The sequence below is a fragment of the Myotis nattereri genome, assembly GCF_964212035.1.
Source record: "Myotis nattereri genome assembly, chromosome: 13".
Classification (NCBI taxonomy): Eukaryota; Metazoa; Chordata; class Mammalia; order Chiroptera; family Vespertilionidae; genus Myotis; species Myotis nattereri.
Genome location: NC_138088.1, coordinates 44510356 through 44523498, shown reverse-complemented (window position 1 = coordinate 44523498; position 13143 = coordinate 44510356). Strand labels below are relative to the sequence as shown.

The 13143-nt window shown below is 44.3% G+C and overlaps 1 protein-coding gene across 1 annotated transcript in view; it reads right to left on the bottom strand.

Annotated features, from left to right (window-relative positions):
• The window catches only part of SUFU (SUFU negative regulator of hedgehog signaling), a gene marked incomplete at its 5' end in the record, with an annotated part of 90063 nt that overhangs the window by 60699 nt on the left and 16221 nt on the right, over nucleotides 1-13143 (bottom strand). Inside the window, one exon of the mRNA XM_081105228.1 lies at nucleotides 8488-8624. Within this exon, the coding sequence (XP_080961354.1) occupies nucleotides 8488-8624 (137 nt within the window). The remainder of the gene's footprint in view (nucleotides 1-8487; nucleotides 8625-13143) is intronic.

The following is a 13143-nucleotide window of genomic DNA, read 5'->3' as shown; positions in this document are numbered from 1 at the left end:
CAGCTGAGAAATCAAGTCCTGCTGAGTTGGGGAATGGTTTCTTTCTAATGAAACCCAGAGGGTGGGAGGCAGGGGAGCAGTCGCTGGCAATCTGAGAAGAAAGAATAAGCAGATCATAAAATTAAAAGGGAATGGGGAAGTAAGAGAAACTGGCTTCAAGGTAGGAAGGAAAGAAGTTGGGTGCCTACTGGTGAAGTCACTGATGTAAGTTACTGCAGAACTTTCCAAATGATTCATGCCGGATATGGTTCTAAATCTGCTGTAGCAGGTGAAGACAGAACCTAGACACAGAACCTAGACACAGAACCTACACAGAACCTAGAGACAGAAGAACTTCGCTGGAGAGAACATGGCAAAAGATCCTGGACAGAAACTGGCCACAGAACCTAGAGACAGAACCTAGCGAGAGAACATGGCAAAAGATCCTGGACAGAAACTGGCCACAGAACCTAGAGACAGAACCTAGCAAGAGAACCTGGCTACAGAACCTGGATAGAACATGGCAAGAGAACCTGACTAGAACCTGGTGACTGAACCTGGCTGGAGAACCTGGACAGAACCTGGCTGGAGAACCTAGTGAGAGAACAGGGCAGGAGAACCTGGATAGAACCTGGCTGGAGAACCTGGCTAGAGAACCTAGACACAGAACTTGGCTGGAGATCCTAGACAGAACTTCGCTGGAGATCCTGACCAAACCTTGGCTAGAGATCCTGGCTAGGCTGCTGATCAACTGAACGCTGTCTCTGTTTAATTCCTTCTTTGCCGACTCCGTCCACACCTTTGCGGACCCCTGGACCTGCTGGGACTGGACCCCAGCAACTCTGAAATTTGTGAAAGCTACAATGTGGGCTCATGGGCAATTAATGCACAGTGGACAAAAAGAAAATGTGTTCCTGTGTCACTCTTAAGTAGAAAGCTTCAGTTTTTAAAATACTATTTGAACATCAGAAGATTGATATACTTGATTTGCAACTAAACTTTAATAATTAAAACTTAATTAGGAAATATAAATAAATAAATAAATAAATCTGCTGTAGCAGGTGAAACAATGACAGCCACCCTGTCCTCATGACTGGAACATTCTCTTTCCACATGACACTTTTGTACTGGCCTAGCATCCTGATAAATATGCAAGGGTCCTCTGACCCCAGGTCGGGCTGGTGCTTCTTGGTAGGAGTACAGATACTGTTCTGCCCACCTGGTGGTCATTCCCCTCCTTATTAACAGAACTCCAATTTTCTTCCTCTGCTTTTTCTTGGCATAACCTTCAGGGAACCAGGGGCCCATCCCCAGCCCTAGGAAGTGAATACTGATTCGTAAACCAACAAAACTGTCTCACTTTCCTGACATGACTCTAGCCAATGAGAAGCAAGCGGAGATCAATGAGGGCAGTTCTGTGGAGGTTTTTTTTATATTTACTTATTGATTTTTAGAAGGAGAGAGAGAAGGAGAGGGAAAAGGGAAGGAGGAAAGAAGGGAGGGAGGAAGGGGGGGAGGGAGGGAAGAGAGAGAGAGAGAGAGAGAGAGAGAGAGAGAGAGAGAGAGAGAGAATATCAATTTGTTGTTCTACTTATTTCTGCATCCATTGGTTGATTCTTGTATGTGCTCTGACTGGGTATCAAACCCACAACCTTAGTGTATCAGATGATGCTGTAACCAACTAAGCTACACAGCCAGGGTCTCTGTGGAGATTATGATTGGTCTTTAAAAAAGAGTACAGAAGTGTTCTTTTGCTGCTGATAGACTCTGGAAATCAAGTGTGATCCCAGGATGCTAGGATTTATGGTAGTCATCTTTGGAATCTGAGGGAAACAGTTTAAAAAGACAAGCCAAAGTACTGAGGAAGGCAGAGCAGGAAGTTACAGGGAACTCAGGTCCTTAAGCACATTGTTGAAGAGATGACAATTGCTCCTGGAACTGCCCCACCTCCAGATGACTTGCTATGTAAGATAAGTGCCCTTGTTGTTAGGCCATTTCAGTCAGGGTGTTCGGTTACTTGAGAGTCAAAACCATCCCAGCATATACAACAACACAGAACAAAAGATGCCTGCTATCCATGAATTCTCCAATGGTTCAACTTCCAAGCATAACTGCACAGCTGGATTACTAGGGTATTAGATTCCCCTTTGGCCCTGTGAGAGCAACTGATTTTGCCTACTCAGAACTAGACCTATTCTTTTTCTCCCAGTAGTTATCCTTTGCTTTAGAGGACTTGTACTCCATGTGGTTAGAAGTGAGGACTGGGGGAGAAATTGAAACATAAACACTGGTGCTCCTTCTGGACCTCCAACAACAACTAGGGTGGTCACATGACCCAGGTGGAACTAATCTGAGTCCTTCCCCAGGATTAATGTAGGCATGTTGGAAGAAAAGGCCTTCTGCCTGCTGGGACTACAAACTGAAAGAGCCAGAAACTCTGATGGGGGGCGTTCATCCTTCCTGGCACATGGGGAGAGTCAGTCTGTAGTACTTGACCAACACAAGAGTCAGAGCCCTGAGGACAGAGATCAAGCCATGCCTGAAACCCTGAATGTCCCAGTTACCTATACCAATAGTGTCTGTTATTAAGGTACTCGGAGTTAGGTTTCTGTCATTTTCTTATAACTAGAAGCATCCCAACTAAAATAAACACCAACCTGCCCCATCCCCACTTTGAATCCTTTACTTTCTCTGGCTCTTCTTTCCCAGGCCTCTCTCATTTCTACTTCCTCTTCTCTACAGCCAGCTTCCCACCTCTGAGCAAACCAACCAAAAGGTATCCATCTTCCCACAGGTCAGGCTACGTTACAGGACCCGTCTGGGTCATTCCTCTAGCAGCCGTCAGAGGCAGCCTCACGCAGCCCCACAGCTGGGGGTAGGCATCACCACCCCACCCCAGAGTCTCATCGTCCTCTTTCCCTTGCCTACCACTTCCCTGATGCTATTTCCAAGCCTGGCTGGTAAAGCTGTGGATGCCCTTTAGATCTGGAAAGGCAGGTCTAAGCATTCCACTTATTTGATAACGCTGCTCTGCATGTTCTCACATGCAAATGGGGGGGGTGCGCCACATGAAGTCACTTGAGTTGAAGGTGGACAGCACAAGTGAGGCAAGACCATCCAACAGAATTCCGCTGCTAGTTACATGTGTAAGTATGTCTATGTACACATCAAACACAAAACACATGTTCTGTGTGATAACATCCGTGTAACCCCTGCAGTGTAACCAATCAGGGGGCAAAGCAATGCCTACACATCTCAAGGGAGGTTCTCTGAGCAGCAGGGGTGCCCTGCTCTGAGAAAACCTGAAACACCTAAGCCCAGTCCTACAAAACAGTTCCAATAACGGGCAGATATTCACACTATAAAAAGATTCTTCACCTTATAAAAGGATGTACTACAAGGTCCCACGAAACTGCCTGGGCTCCACTGCATTTAGAATAGGATTTGATTTGTAAAAGGCTGTACAGGTACTGTCAACTACATAATCAAGGAGCCACAGTTGAACTGAACTTTTGTTGTTGTTGTATAATGTGATGAACAAAACCAGTTAATTTTATTTGTATCACTATTAATGACTTTCTTTTTCTTTTCTTTATTTCTTTTTTGTTGTTGATAATCCTCACCTGAGGATTTTTTTCCATTGATTTCTAGAGAGTGGAAGGAAAGGAAGGAGAGAGAGAAACATCGATGTGAAAGAGATACACCAATTGGTTGCTTCCCGCAAGCACCCTGACCAGGACCGGGGATTGAACCTACAACCCAGGGATGTACCCTTGACCAGGAATCGAACCTGCAACCCCTCAGTGCATGAGCCGAACGCTCCAACCGCTGAGACACACCGGCCAGGGCACTATTACTGATTTTCTGTGTGGGATAATAAATATGATAGCACCAAATGTTATCGTATCAGTTGAGGCAGGCAATTGATCCAGGGACAAGAAAGGCATTTCCTTCCTAACAGGGTTTTACTGTTAAATGGAGTATTTATTGTCAATGTAAAAAAAAAAAAAAAAAGACCAAAGTATCCACTTTATTGATCCATATAAAGTTTTAAAAGATTGAGTAATAGCCCTGGCCGGTTTGGCTCAGTGGATAGAGCATCAGCCTGCGGACTGAAGGGTCCCGGGTTCGATTCCAGTCAGGGGCATATACCTTGGTTGCGGCCACATCCCCAGTGGAGAGTGTGCAGGAGGCAGCTGATTGATGTTTCTCTCTCACCGATGTTTCTAACTCTCTATCCCTCTCCCTTCCTCTCTGTAAAAAGATCAATAAAATATATATTTAAAAAAAAAAAAAAAAGATTGAGTAATAATAATTGCAGGTGGCCGAGACCGGTTTGGCTCAGTGGATAGAGCGTCGGCCTGCGGACTGAAGGGTCCCGGGTTCGATTCCGGTCAAGGGCATGTACCTGGGTTGCGGGCACATCCCCGGTGGAGGGTGTGCAGGAGGCGGCTGATCGATGTTTCTCTCTCATCGATGTTTCTGACTTTCTATCTCTCTCCCTTCCTCTCTGTAAAGAATCAATAAAATATATTTAAAATAAATAAATAAATAAATAAATAATTGCAGGTGATATTATATAGTTCTTACTACATAACTATTCTAAATTTTGACAGGTATTAAACTCATTTCATCCTCAATAACTTCATGTGTAGCTACTATGATTACCCTGCGTTATAGATGAGTAAATGGGTTACACTGCCCAAGGTCAGGCGGCAGTAGCTGGAAGACCTGAGATCACATGCAGGCAGTCTGGATCCAGGGGCCATGCTCTTAACCATCATACTATGCTACTCCTTGATCTGGCAGTCATGTGCAAGATGGCAAACAGAACAGGGAGAGGTGTGGAAATGGGTGCTACTTAGCCTATTGCCAAAAAAGTCCGGGCACATGGTGCTGAGGACTTGACTAGGCAGTAAATAGGAAAAAAAAGAAGGAATGATGATTAAAAGGAGGCACAAGGGAGGTTTCTGGAGAACTAGCCTGTTTCTTGATTTGGGAGCTGGTTATGAGTGTGTTTGGTATGTGAAAACTCATCAAGCTGTACTTTTTACTAGTACATACATATTTTCATGAATAAAAAGTTAAAAAATGGAAGGATAAATTTAAGAGGATTTTGATAACATTATTAATGTGTTTTGCCCTCCTCGATTTTCCAAATGATCAAGAATATCCAAGCAAGGTATCATGGAGTTCAGAGGTCATGCAATCACCCATATGGATGATTGGCAAATCTTACCTTCTAGCCCAAGACACCCAGTAGCCCAGACATCAGCTGAGCTACAGGTAACATGGCATCATGGTTATAAGAATGGCATTAAGCATGAGTTTGTGTGTGTGTGGGGGGGGGGGGAGGTTGGGGGTTAATGGGGGGGATGAGGACACATTTGTAATACCTTAACTAATAAAAAAAAATTAAAAAAAAAAAAAAAGAATGGCATTAAGTGTTACACTGCCTAGACTCAAATTTTGCCTTTGTACCTACTAGATGTCTGATCTTGAACATGCTACTTCACCTCTCTATAAAGCTGGTATAACACAGTGCCTAACTCCCATATGAATGCATAAATAAGTGGAACAACAAATCTATGTTTTCTCTCTCTCCCTAAATATAGATCTAAAAAAAGAAGAAGAACTCAGAGGAGCCTACAAAAGTTTTTTTAAAATTAAGTTGCAGACATCATGTCATTGCATTCATAAATACTTCAGCTTTTATCACCTAGGAACAAGGACATTAACCATAATGCCGTATGTATCATACCCAAGGAATTTCACAGTTGCACAATACAATTATCTAATACACAGTCTACATTTCTATTTCTCCAAGTGCCCTACAAATGATCTTATTTTTTCAATTTAGGATCCAATCAAGGATCATAAGTACATTTAAACTGTCATGTTTCCTTTAATTTAGGATAGTCCCCACCCCTTGTCTTTTTATATCTTTCATAGTACTGACATTTTTTAAAGAGTCTAGGCAGTTGTCTTATAAAATGTCCCACAATCTGGATTTGCCTATTTGCTCAGGATTCAATTCAGATGAAACATTTTTTGAAAAGTGCTACATAGTTGATACTTTATACTTCACACTGCAATACATAAGGAGGTACCTAATAATAATTTGTTCCATTATTGGTGTTGCTACATTTGATCATTTCCTTAAAGTGATAGCCACCCAAATCTTTTCATTATAAAGAAATTCTTTTTCTCTTCGTAATAAGTAATCTGTGGAGGAATCCTTTGAGTCCTTGTAAATATCCTATTCCCCAACCATCTTTTTATCCAATCTTTTTATAACATCTGTTGATAATTTGCCTGAATTGATGATCACATTAGTATTGCAAAATGGTCACTAGTGATGTTTTACAGTGTTGGTGAAATGAACATTTGCAAATCAAATCCTATTTTTTCACTCACCTACATTATTATTTCATAACTATAATATCATAATTATTTCAGAAGTTCATCTGCTGGAATCCTCCTGAGAGCGATTCACAACACCTACCCGTCTTACGTTTCTCTGATCTCTATCCACCTGAGCAAGTACATAAAGTAGAAGCAAACATATAAATGCATTGGCTTAAGCAGTGGGAAAGGAGATACCTGTCTACATAAGCAAGAGGTTGCCCAGTCTTTAGAGCCCTCTTTCCTATAGCAGATCGAATTCCACATCAAGAAAAGTCTATTTCTACACAGACTGTTCTATATGAAATCAGCTTAGGCATCCCAAGAAGGATGAGAGGAGACACAAGTGTTCAGGCAGTAAACTCTTGGAACAATTTTAAAAGATTCTTCAAATCATACTAGGATAGTACCAAATCACATGCACTAGCTGTTCCAGGCAGCCTGCTTCCCCCTGACCCTGTGAATGGTACTTCTTGATCAATAGTTCTTTAGAGCTCAAACAAGCTGCATTAGAATCCCCTAGGACAGTGGTCGGCAAACCGCAGCTCGCGAGCCACATGCGGCTCTTTGGCCCCTTGACTGTGGCTCTTCCACAAAATACTGACTTCTGCGCATGGGCCACGAAGTTTCAGTCGCACTGTACGGGCACGCCCGCACGTGGTATTTTGTGGAAGAGCCACACTCAAGGGGCCAAAGAGCCGCATGTGGCTCGCGAGTTGCAGTTTGCCGACCACGGCCCTAGGAAGTTGTTTAAGAAACAGATGCCCCAGTCCCACCTCTGACCAACTGAATCAGAGTCCTGCAGAGGACTTTGAGAATAAGTATGTTGACAAGCTCCCAGGGGATCTCATGAGCAGTCAGGTTTGGGACCCTTGCTTAGAGAAGATCTACTGTAGCCTCTAAAATGGGACTATCCCATAGAGCACACAATGGTAGATGGTAGTTAGTATCAGTCCCATTATGTGACAGCTACCCTGCTAATACCTGACTCCCAGGGCTCTGGAATGAGAGTAGAGTTCAACCCAGAGGCTCTACTGCACCAATTTATAGTCCATTAGAGGTGGAGGGGCGGGGGAGGGAGAAGTCACTGTACTTAAGAGAAGTTACCAGATCTATAGTTCTCCAAATTTAGTCTCTCTGCTGTGGGGCTCAGGAATGTGTGTTTGCAACAAATTCTCTAGGTGCCTTTGATGCAGGGGGTCTGAGGACCACACTTTGAGGGGCCCTGGCCTCAATGCTGCTCTACCCTTATCTATAAGCAGTCAAAGAGTAAAAGAGTTGGATAAAGTGTCTTAGCATACATTTGAGGTTACTTACCAAACCAAAGAAGCAAAATCTGAGGTCATATGGGAAATGTTTCTGAGCAAATAGCCACACATAAACATTCGGATGATATATAACCTTCCATAAAAGATACTAGATTTCACTCCAACATTTCATCCCACTGGAGGACTATAGGCAGGCTGAGACAAAAGTGGGAGGCCAAGGTTCCCACACCAAGTCGTACCTCAGGTTTCATATTAGCAGTCTTCAGAGGGCAACAGGAGCACAGGGTCATCCCCTGGAGAACACCTGAATCAAACAATCTTTCTGACGATCCAGTCCTGCTTGATTCCAGCTTCCCCTTCACACTGTGAGAGCAAGCTCTTGGCAATTTTCTCTCTCTCTCTCTTCCTGTTCACCCAATCCTTAGTCAAGATTAACACGTGTGCTTACAGCCCCAGAAACTGAGATGGTTTAGGCCGCTGACAACAGGGAGCAAGGACCATGCTAATTATGGAAAATGGGGCAGACAGAGAAGAGCGAATCCGTTCCATGCCAAGTTGGCCTTTGGCTCAATGGGAATCAGAAGCATGGCTGGCAGACTGTAACAAGGACTCAGGGTGTCAGAACAGCAGCACAGACTCTCACTTGCTGCCAGAGGTCATAGTGGCATATCCTTCTCCTCCATGTCCCAGGTAGCTTTCACCCTCATGGTACAAATGGGGTGTAGTGCTCCCAGGAAAGGTCACTCTGCAGACTCAAAGCATACCTGTGAGTTCCCAAAGACAACCAAATCCATGACAGTGAAACCACCAACCAAGCAGCTCTTGGGGCTCTTACCCGATTGGAACACGTATCTGGCCAAGCCCTGCATTAGCTCTGCTGGCCATGTTGGGGGAGCAGACTCCCCTGTTTCTCTCTTCAGACGAAATGTCAACTCAAAGCCAAAACCACTAGGCCCATCTGTTCCTGTAAATCTGAAAGAAATAAAAAGCAAATGTTTTTAGTTCAACTACCTTAGGAAAAAAACAACAATACTGTTTTGAATGTCTAATAAAAGTTCTCCCTTATTCTTGGTGGCCTCAGGATCCAAACCCCTTAGTCAGAGGAATCTCCCATGTGTGAGCCTTCAGGGCAGAAAGGACCTCAATAAGGAACCAGAACTCTAGCCTCACCCTCCAGCCAGCTACAGCACTTGTGTATGACCTTGGCCCAGCCAATCAAATTCCCCTCCTGGCACCCTAAATTATGAGTTCCACATTGTGTGGCTCTGGAACATTCCTTTCTGTGTGATTGAGGGCCTAATCTTCCTTATTCATGCTCCATATTCCTTCAAGTTGTTAATAAGCACCTACTAAGTCTGCTAAAGTACCAGTCCTGCTGTGTGCTTGTGAGGATGAGACTCTTTCTCTGCTCCCACCTCCACCTTGGCCCACAAGAGTGCAAGCCTTGGCCCAGGCTGGCTGGCCTCCCAACTCAGCATTTGCAGATAGGTCCCAGGACAGATTCCAAACACTGGGAGGGCCTGCATTTTTTCCTGAAAACCCAATGTGCATTCATTAATCAGCACATAGGATTCCTGAAATCCGGCACCCCACGTGCACTCTTCAATCACTGTAACCTCAAGGAAGCAAGGTTTGCCTTCTCTTCCCATCCCAGGCGGCCCAGAATGATCAGAGTTACTGCCTCTGTAGCCACAGCCATCACTGTGATGATGAGGCAAGGAACGCCTGCCTCCCTGTCTGCTAGGAAATGCTCAGGAGCCCCAAGTCTCCAGGGAAGTCCCTGGAATGGACTTCTGCTAGAAAGGGCAATTATATGGATTAGAGAGCAAGGCCTGGTTAGGGGATGCGGGGGTGGGGGGAACACCTCCCTAGGTGAGGGGAGCATCAGGGAGAGTTCCTGAGAGCTCAGGAGGTCTGCCAGCATGGTAAGTGTTAAATGTTAAAATGTGTTCATGATATAATTTTCAGTAATTAGATCTTGTACAAACATGAGCTACAGTGATTATACACATGTAAGCTCCTCAGCATACAAATACAAACCATAAACTAAGATGACAGCCCACACCTCCTTGCCAGCCAAGCTACTGGAACAGGCTTGAAACAGAGGGGAGAATTCTGAAGGGATAGTGATAGTCAATGCCCAACCCTGGAATTTCACGTGGCATCTTTCCATCATCATCATTATCACCAACTCCAAGAGACCAGGCCCAGAGACTAGACAGAAAGATATTCAAAGTCTCAGGAGCTCTGACACCAGTCCTACCCTGCTGTGTGCCTGGGTGAACTCAGGCTTCCTGCACGTGCTGTGGTGGGGAGATTACCTCTCATAGCTAAGTTCTCTAAAGGACTGAAAAGGAATCCATCCTTAAAGTCACCATGGTCATACCTAGTTCTACTCAAAGGAGGTGTCCATGGCTTGCATTTGCTCTGAGCATCTAACAATGTGGGAAACAAAATCCATTCTGAGGGTACACGCCTAGAATTTTGGAGACCATGCTAGAAAATGCTTGGCAGGATGCAGTGTAAACTATGTCTTTCCTTGCTGAACTGCCCTGTTTGGGGGCAATGCCATGCAGGAAGGCTGAGGAAACAGCTAAGCAAATGGAGGCTAGAAGAGCTGCTTCCCCAGGGCTGCAGGTGTGACAGGAGTGTGAAGAGCTGGGGTAATGCAAGACTGACTGGGAGCTAAAACTCTACAAAAGCAGCTGGGTTACTAGGTCAAAAGGAAGATTTCAAGCAGCCACCAATTAGAGGCAGCTTTGTAAAATGTATTAGACGATTACTCCAGGGCTTTCATCCTGGGCCAAGAAAAATACATGATTTCTAACCACAAAAACTTGAGAAACAGACTAAAAGAAACACGTTCCTCGGGATGTGCAATAGGGGGAACCCTTGGATGCAGAGAGAAAAAAATAATGCATGCAAGCAGCACCACTTTCCTGAGGAGGGTTGCGCACACATGCACACACATGCACATGTACACCATCTGCCTCCACACAGGGTGCTTTATAGGCCAGTCCTATGGTGGGCAGGCCAGCTTTCACGGGACTGACTGGGAGGGGCAGGCCCAGCCAGATGGTCTCCACCTGTGTTTGATTACCACCCACCAGGCTGGCTGGACACAACCTCTAAACTCTGAAACATGAGTTTGGAATGGGCCTGCCTCAGGATAAACACATAACCTGGAGCCTGTCAGGTCTCTTTCGAAGCAGACTGCTCAGGCGATAGCCAAGGGACAGAGTCATTCAGTCTTTAAAGTCCCCTGCGGGGGCCTGGCTTAGTCTGGCTTCCTCAACATGAGAGCTTCTCCAGCCAAAGCTGTTTTGTTTGACCAGAGGATGAAGCCCCTTTTCTAGGAGCAGCTGTCCCTCACATCCTCTGAGAAAGGAAAGATGAGAGGAAATTGGCATGTGTGGCAGAAGGTGGGATCTGGGTTAGAGCAAAAAATTTGTGCTAAAAAACTAGTTGGTGGAAAAGGAAGCCATTGGAATTTCTTACAACAGGAATTTTTTTTAAAAAATACATTACAGTGCTCGCTTCGGCAGCACATATACTAAAATTGGAACGATACAGAGAAGATTAGCATGGCCCTGGCGCAAGGATGACACGCAAATTCGTGAAGCGTTCCATATTTAAAAAAAAAATACATTACAGGTTTTCCCCAGTCTGGTAGGGAGTGGGTGAGGGGTTCCAATTGTTTTGTTGCAGAAGAATGAATACGATGGCCCCTCAAAATTGTTTCCAGCTAAAGAACTTCTGATCCTGCTCACTGAGGTGCCCAGGGGACAGGCTGGCTTTGTCCTAGCAATTTGGTGAGCCTAGGCATAGCTGTGCCAGCCTTTAGAGTAACATCAAACCTGCTGACAGGAAGAACATGTGCCCTGAATTCTAGATATAGTTGCCCAACCCCTGGAACCTGCCCAAAGGTCTGTCTCAAAGCATCTGACTAAGAAGGTATCACTCGGCCTGGAGGCCAAAATGACCACTAACGTCAGGCAGAAGATGAATAGAAGAGATTTTCCTGACCTTGGATTCCTCCCAGAGCCCTCAAATTAGGCCTTGGATTCTTCCTGACTGCTACGATACTTTGAGTGACAGCCATTATTACAACAGAATTCAGTAAACAATAATTAAATAAACATTTGCAAAGATGATGTTTTTATTTTTAACAGTTCACAATTATTGACACTTCATTAGCTATTTTGAAATGGTGTTTGGTAACTACAAAAGTACTATATACTATGTGTAAAATATTGTGAAATTCTTTTGAAATATGTTTATATAGTAATATTCTGACATAGCTAAGATTTTTTAAGATTCCAGCTATAGTATATTAATTTTATATAATCTTAAAAAAAGAAAGAACGTGCCCTGGCCGGTATGCTCAATTGGTTGGAGTGTCGTCTCCTGAAAGGCATTTGATTCCTGGTCAAGGCACATATCCAGGTTGCAGGTTCAATCCTTCGTCAGGGCACATTTGGGAGGCAGCCGATTGATGTCTCTCTTCCTTTCTCTCTCTCTTCCTTTCTCTAAAATCAATTTTTAAAAAATAGAAAACAAGGTGGTAAGGGGGGTTGAGGGTCTGGGGGAAAAGGTGAAGGGATTAAAAAGTACAAATTGGAAGTTAAAAAATAGTCACAGGGTTAGGTGCAGCATAGGAAATACAGTCGACATTATTGTAGTAACTATGTATAGTGTCAAGTGGGTACTAGACCTATCAGGGGATCACTCATAAGTTATATAAATGTCTTACCACTATGCTATACACCTGAAGCTAATATAATATTGAATGTCAACCATAATTGAAACATTTTAAAAGAAATTTAAAAACAAGGAAGAAAGAAAGAAAGAAAGAAAGAAAGAAAGAAAGAAAGAAAGAAAGAAGAAAGGAAGAAAGAGTAAGAAAAACCCCAACAGCTAAGACTGCACCCTCACACTGAGCTGGAAGTCTGATGAGGCTACAGTGCAGGGCAGTCACATTTGAGGTTTTTCGGTGTTTTGTTGTTTTTGTTAATCCTTACCTAAGGATTTTTTGAGAGAGTGGAAGGAAGAGGGAGAGACAAAGAGAAACACTGATGTGAGAGAGACACATCAATTGGTTGCGCCTCCTGCATGCACTCCGACCAGGGCCCCGGGGAACCTGCAACCAAAGTACGTGCCCTTGACCAGAATGGAACCCGGGACCCTTCAGTCCACAGGCCGACGCTCTATCCACTGAGCCAAACTGGCTAGGGCACCATTGAGTTTTAACTCTGAGTAGGAAAAGCTTTTTCCACTACACGCCATCCAACCAGATTCAGGGAATGCATTTGCCTCACTCAAGTTGATGTTTCCTAAGATCCCTTGCTGGGAGCCAAGGAGCACATTCCCACAGTGTTCCATAAGTTTAAAAATAGTAGCTCCCAGGACTGATTCAGCTGAGAATCCAGCCAAGCAAACTCACCTGGCTCCCAACACTTAGGGTGGCTTAACTCTATCCCAGTGAGCAGAG